At 42.0% G+C, this 6,268-nt stretch overlaps 2 protein-coding genes across 3 annotated transcripts; both read right to left on the reverse strand.

Moving 5' to 3' along the window:
* Positions 1-278: 278 nt before the first annotated feature.
* On the reverse strand, positions 279-2,271 carry LOC113204888 (oxidized purine nucleoside triphosphate hydrolase-like). Of its 2 annotated transcripts, none has more exons than XM_052274094.1 (4): positions 1,621-2,271; positions 909-1,074; positions 669-814; positions 279-523 (listed from the first exon to the last, which is right to left on the reverse strand). In XM_052274094.1, exons 2-4 carry the CDS (start codon positions 1,061-1,063, stop codon positions 306-308), a joined length of 519 nt encoding a protein of 172 aa, XP_052130054.1. In that variant the 5' UTR covers positions 1,064-1,074; positions 1,621-2,271; the 3' UTR covers positions 279-305. The 2 variants fall into 2 exon arrangements, with proteins under 2 accessions (XP_052130054.1, XP_026276044.1); XM_026420259.2 differs by lacking the exon at positions 1,621-2,271 and adding an exon at positions 1,220-1,602.
* Positions 2,272-2,609: 338 nt separating this feature from the next.
* On the reverse strand, positions 2,610-6,216 carry LOC113204883 (NECAP-like protein CG9132). The gene is made up of 5 exons (XM_026420254.1): positions 6,017-6,216; positions 5,234-5,436; positions 4,949-5,145; positions 4,584-4,861; positions 2,610-4,487 (listed from the first exon to the last, which is right to left on the reverse strand). Exons 1-5 carry the CDS (start codon positions 6,109-6,111, stop codon positions 4,451-4,453), a joined length of 810 nt encoding a protein of 269 aa, XP_026276039.1. The 5' UTR covers positions 6,112-6,216; the 3' UTR covers positions 2,610-4,450.
* Positions 6,217-6,268: the final 52 nt, after the last annotated feature.

Below are 6,268 nucleotides of genomic sequence, written 5' to 3' on the forward strand. Positions count from 1 at the left end.
CCCCCCGAGCGGTGGGACTTCCCCGCCCTAGCGTCCCCGCGGGTGACAAAGGCTTGGGGACGAGTCGACGCGCCGCACTCTTTTAGCGGCATTCGCCCCTGCAAAATCAGGTGTAATCAAGTTATTGCGGGGGGAATAAATAAGAAACCCCGCGGCGAACGTGACGGCCACGTGTGCCCAACGCGTCTTTTCCTGTTTAAGCTCGCACTGCTCGCGCCCTAAATACTCGTGTTTTCTGTGGTTTTATTATTTGGGGCAAACTAGAGAGCCAAATAATGTTTTAAAAATCATCTCCTTTATTTTGGTTAAGCTTGTTGAGATTTGACACTTTCAAAGATAGTAGTTGTAGGAGGTAAATCAGTTGACTTGAGCTCTTGTTTCAAAATTGTATCGAATCCTTTGTAAAGAAAGTAGCCATAGAACTGAGGCCCGCCTTTAAGGTACCAGGGAAACCATATTGGGTCATCCAACCACATCTCATTGAATGGAATGTCTTCAATCTTGTACCACTTTGGGCTCATTTCTAGAAACAGAAACAAGTTGATAAACCTGAACTAATTTCACACATTCAGTGCGACTGTGCATTGTGGGGTTTGAAAAACCCATCAAAAGCAGGACCACATCGTGATCATGCAAATAGATAGTGATGAAATAAACATTTGTTTTACCTTCAGTCTCAACGACAGTTCCAGAATACTCTCTAGTTTCAAACACATGAACCTCATGAATGACTGGGTCATTCAGAAATTCAAAATCGAGTAAACCAACTTTGGTCAAGTAATGAGCCCGTAAACCACACTCTTCTGTCAGTTCTCTGAAGTAGAATATAAAAAAAATCATATTGCATACTATTGTACTGATTACACAGTTAATAATTGCTAGAAAAGTTGCAGGAAAAAGTATACTACCGGGCTGCTGCCTGAGGAATGGTTTCTCCTGGTTCAACTTTTCCTCCAAAACCATTCCACTTTCCTTCACCGAATCCTCGTTTCTTCAAACCCATGAGCACTTCATCTGCAATATTCCTGACTAGTGTGAGGGTAAGGACCTTCCGGGTAGTCATAATGCCTTTGCCTAGAAGATAAAAACAATTTTGTCCCAAGAAATAAAATTACTGGGGGAAGAACCGGAGGCGTGACATAGGTTAGAAATACGTAAATTTGACTGAGTGACTAAGTTAAAGAGTACTCATTTCAATATAAAATTATTGAACACGTACCAAAATTAAACGACACTCGCTAAAGAAAAGATCAGGTAGCAGGTAAGTGTAAAGGAACAAAGTTTCCGTTCGGAATCGAAGGTGTCGACAAAAGTGCCGGCCGGCCGGGTTCACGTGTAGATCTTGGGCTTGAGGTGAAAACTTTACTTCACGCAGCCTCCTCCCCCTATTCCTCCAATAGCAGACGACACGCGCGAAAACAAGTGCCGGTGTGTTGTGAACTTGGGCCGGCGAATGATGACTGACATTTTCATTAACCATCACTCTTAAAATCCATCATCGTACCTCCACCAGACCGCAGACGCGGTGAGTGTCTCAACCCAAAGGGAAGACCAAAGCCGCACCTATGCGCACTAGGTACTAAGTACTAATGATCAAGTTTTGTTGTCAACTACACTCACCTCAACTCGTGTGAGTCTGCGACCGTCCTCTTCGTCTTCATGTCTATAATACGTCGCTTCCAAGTTTACTACTCTCGTCCCGATCCAGGTTAGGCAATAACAACACACTTCAGCCCAGCAGTCCTCTGCCACTGCTCTCTCTACAATTGCGTCCACAGGCCGGCACAACACCCACAACACTGACAACACTGCGCCGCCCGCCGGCCCCGTGCAGCGCGCATACGAACACTCCAATAACAGGCTCTAATCGCAGAGGTCATCTAACTTTGGTGCACCAGGAACGGGCGGCGCGGCGACGGGTGGGGGAGCATGTCCGAGGGGTGCAAGCAGGTCGCCCTCTTGGAGCACGGTGGTCCTGGAGGCGATGCGCCCCGTCTTCTAGGTAAGGGGCTCCGCCAGCCTCCTCCTCCGCTTCGGTGCGAGTATACTGACACCAGCCTATAAGGTCGCGACTGAAGAAGCACAGGCGGTATAGGAGTTTGAGGGCGAGAGGGGGTGAGGAAAATCGCGATCTTAGGCTAGTCTGCCTGTAAGTGCGCCAACATGGACAGCGCGGAGGCGGCCCGACCACGACCAGGCCCAGCAGCCGTATCGATGAGACGTCGCCGCGGCCGCTCCGTCGCGCTAGGCGGGCGATTGTCATGTCATGTGCCGGCCGAGGCGAACCAGGCGGGCTTATCGCAAAACATGCGCAGGGCGAGGTAGGCGTGTAGGCAGCCCCCCCCCCCACCCTTTTTACTCCCGCGGCCCCAGAAAACTCGCCTTCAAGGTAGGCAATTTGTGCCCTAGACCGCCTGTGTGTAGGCAACCCACGGTCCACGTTCCCTCGCGCCACGAGAGGGTGGCGGCCGTGTCCGTCCGGGAAAAGGCTCGCCCTACTCTCCTCCGTTGAGAAATTGGGGGAGGAGGCCACAAATACCTGCGGGGGAGGAAAAGTCTACAAGGGGTTGCCTCCTTGAACCACGCAAAGAAATAAAAACAGCACCATCTTCAGATTGTAGATGTCTTGTTTTTTTAATTTATAATTCAGTGACCAAAAATGCCACTGAGACTCTTTAAAATTTATAGTTGAACCTCATCTATCATTGCAAGCCAAATAGTGTCATCTGCAAGTACAGTAAAACAACAAAAAAACACAACTATCGTCTGAAATACTAATTCATAATGAGATAATGCTATAAAACCTAAATTCTTTAGCTATGAAAAGTAAGACTGAACAAAAGAAAGGAAATGGAAACCCATAAACACTGCAATCTGCCAAAATGGCTGCAATAGTCACCATTTCAGTATTGCTTTCAGATTGGGATACAGTATTACAGCTTTACAAGACAGAAGTCCCATCTGTCTTACACTCACAAAATGTGTACTTTTCACATTCCACACGGTACATTCCACGACAGGCCTCTATTAGACTCCATTAAAAAAATATAATTTTTTTAAAACACAAATGTAATGATGACTTTTTTTGACAATGCCCAGCAAAGTACAAATTTGCCATCTTGACATCTAATAACTCTAACTGAACAGCAATCACTTTAATCATTTTACACAGAATATAATGTTCAACTTTTCAACTGTGTATTGGATTTGATCGAATAAAGGACAGTTCATTGCATGATGTTTCTATAGACCATTCCAATAAATTAAAAAAAGATTTAAGTTTCAAAAATCAACTTTGTTGTGTGAACAAAACTTCTTTGAACTATGATCCACTAGGCATTTTGTCATCACAGTTTCTCTGTAAATTAATAGTTTAATGAAAATCTTTCCATTCCATATCAACATTCATGATACCATACCCATTCTAGAAAAATATGCGCCAGCTTCAACTAAATAATAGTATGGAGAACAGCTCCAATTAAAAAATAATTTTCTTAGATACAAAATTTAGCAGAGGTTCAAAGTAATGTGGAATTATTGAGACAATAAGTGAGATAAGTGGAATGTTTAACTTATATCACCTGCAATGGTCACTACTTAAAGAATCCTTACAGCAAATGAAAGTTTACCCCTCACTACAATCAGAAGATTGAATGCTACATATCTTCAAAATAATCAAAACTAAGAAGTACTTATAAACAAAGCCCAACAAAAGTAAAAAGTTTGGTGTATATATATGTACAGTGTTTAAAACACAAGAAAATAAAAGGTGTTTGTTAAAATGGATTCCAACCAATATATGAGAACATCCATAGTAACAAACACATTAGCTCCAGACACATCAGATATAACTAGAGAGTAGCTTGCAATAGAAAAGTAAGGCAAGCCAATTTGGTTATCCATGCTTCCTTACACTTTCTACCTGGATCAAATATACAATTCACAGCGAACAACACTTCCACAGGCAAGGGGGGAAAACGCCTAAAACTATAAGAAAATTAATAAACATACACCAACTCACACATGCATTGAACACAACAATACCACTGAGCATTCATATAACAACTACGCAGATTTCTAGTTATGCAAACTAGACCCACATAATATGAAGTCAAAAACTTTTATTACCTATCGAGATTTTTGACTAAACTTGCACACAGTTTAGAAATAATACCATAAAATTTCCAGATACGAAACAATCATGAACAACAATGATGATTCAATAGACCATTCATCTTGTATTAAGTCTTGGGTCAACAGCTTACCAGATTTCAGAACAGAAGCCCAGTACTGTGACAATAACAATCCAAAACAAACATAGCACCAGCCTGATATTCTTAAACCCATGGTCTTCAAAATGTAAAGATGTCTGAAAGAGGCAGTTCACATGTTCAAAAACTACAACATTTTCTAAAATCCTTGGTTCTATTTGGTACTTGTTGTCACAAGCCTAAAACTGCACCCAATTTGGATTGCTGGGTGAGGCTCTGAAAAGAAAAGGTTTAAAAGATCAAGTTTGAGCTTTAATGGTGTCATGAAAACATATTGAAGACAGCAAGTGTACTCTAAAGAAATCAACTTACTGTGGTGGTGGGTTTGGCTTGGCTGTTGTAAAATCACCCCAAGACTCGATGTTACCAGCAGCTGGTGATGAAGCAGTTTCAGTGGTTGAGGGACCACCCAGATTAAGGAGGTCCATCCCAGGAACAGGATTTGATGCAACATGAGATGGGGATGAAGTTGGTGTTACTTTTGGGGGAGGTGCTATCTTTCCAACACCACCAGGTGGAGGAGGTAAAATGCCACCCATTCCAGTTGGCCGTGATTTGGGCTTGACAGTGGCCTCACTTCCATCTTTTTTCTGAGAGAAATAAATAAAAAAAAATTGACATTAGTAAATGATGGCTCCAAGGATAAATTTTGGAAAAGACAAGAACAGGTTACTCACTGTAATTTTCATGTTGATTTTTATGGTTTCTCCTTCTTTGAAACGAAAGTCTGCCTTTGGTGTTTCATCCTTACTATCCTTTTCCTTTTCAATTTCCTCTGACTTTTTGATCCACTTGAAGTGATCTTGTAGAGCAACATTCAGGTCAAAACTGTCAGAACGGTCTGAGAAACCAAGACCAATGAAAGCAGCGCGTCCTGAAATACAATTTGATCAATTTTAATTGGGTATAACTTTGGTTAATAGATTTTCAGAGCACAGCACCATAATAACTCTGATACTTACCGTCATCATCTTGGATACGAACAACAAAATATCGTGAAGAATCACTAACAGCCTCAAGAGCTATCCCTGGATACTTCTCAATAGGGCACTTGGCAAACAATTCACCATTCTTATCCTCTAGCTTCATAGTACAATCATTGCCTTTAGCAACCAAACGCATTCTTCCTGTCCACTGAGGGGCATCAAGGTTCCATTCTGTAGCTCTGAAATATCAATAAAATGGTACACATAGTCAACAATTAAAAGCATAGCTGTCCTACACACCTTAAGAGCAATATACACAATCCTGCAATACTGATAAGTTATAAAAAAAGGGATGAGTTTACAGAACTACTAAACATTCAGGGAAATATTTCAACTATCTAAAACAACATGAATTTAAGTAATTTTATTTAAACAGAGTAAGTCCCATAACAAAACTTAAGCAAATTTATGAGATTGAAGAGTGGATAGAAAAATAGATAAAAAAGGCTTCTTCAATTTTTTCTAAACATTGAAATTTGAGATTGGTCCCGAAAAGTAACAATGAAGTATTGACAAGAAAAGTGCTAGGTTAAGTAGGAGAAAATATGAAGGTATCACCAGACAGCGCGTCTTTTGCTTGCACAACTTGTCACGATCATTATTCTATAGAGTTATATGGTTGACAGCCCATGCACTACGATTACGCCCCCTTGGTAGGCTAGAAAACACCTACACATGATACACAATGAGCTGTCACTAAACATGTCAGACAAACTCGTCCACAAACAAAAAAAAAATCGACAGGGAAATTTAAGTTACCTATATCCTCGATTCGTTTGACGAGGCGGTATTTTATACACGAAGACTTCTTGTTTCACTAACAGAACACTTTCATAAGATTCGACGTCTGCCATTGTGGTGATTAAAGTAAAAGACAACAAATGTTCTCCGCGCTCTCCACCCTTGCTGCTGCACTGCCCCACAACCAACAGCACCAGCCGAACCAGCAGCCACCGCAGCCACAGCCCACAGCTGCAGATGGATGGGGAGGGGGAGGGGGAGGGAGAAGGG

Source organism: Frankliniella occidentalis, unplaced genomic scaffold, assembly GCF_000697945.3.
Source record: "Frankliniella occidentalis isolate FOCC.00 unplaced genomic scaffold, Focc_3.1 Scaffold334, whole genome shotgun sequence".
Taxonomy (NCBI): domain Eukaryota; kingdom Metazoa; phylum Arthropoda; class Insecta; order Thysanoptera; family Thripidae; genus Frankliniella; species Frankliniella occidentalis.

Excerpts from the sequence above, each read along its gene's own strand:
- LOC113204888 (XM_052274094.1), bottom strand. The coding sequence starts at position 1,063 with ATGACTACCCGGAAGGTCCTTACCCTCACACTAGTCAGGAATATTGCA. Across the intron at positions 815-908 it reads ATTCCTCAGGCAGCAGCCCG|AGAACTGACAGAAGAGTGTG; the intron begins GTAGTATACTTT and ends ATTCTACTTCAG. Across the intron at positions 524-668 it reads AACTGTCGTTGAGACTGAAG|AAATGAGCCCAAAGTGGTAC; the intron begins GTAAAACAAATG and ends TTCTGTTTCTAG.
- LOC113204883 (XM_026420254.1), bottom strand. The coding sequence starts at position 6,111 with ATGGCAGACGTCGAATCTTATGAAAGTGTTCTGTTAGTGAAACAAGAA. Across the intron at positions 4,862-4,948 it reads AAATCAACATGAAAATTACA|AAAAAAGATGGAAGTGAGGC; the intron begins GTGAGTAACCTG and ends TATTTCTCTCAG. Across the intron at positions 4,488-4,583 it reads AAGCCAAACCCACCACCACA|AGCCTCACCCAGCAATCCAA; the intron begins GTAAGTTGATTT and ends TTTTCTTTTCAG.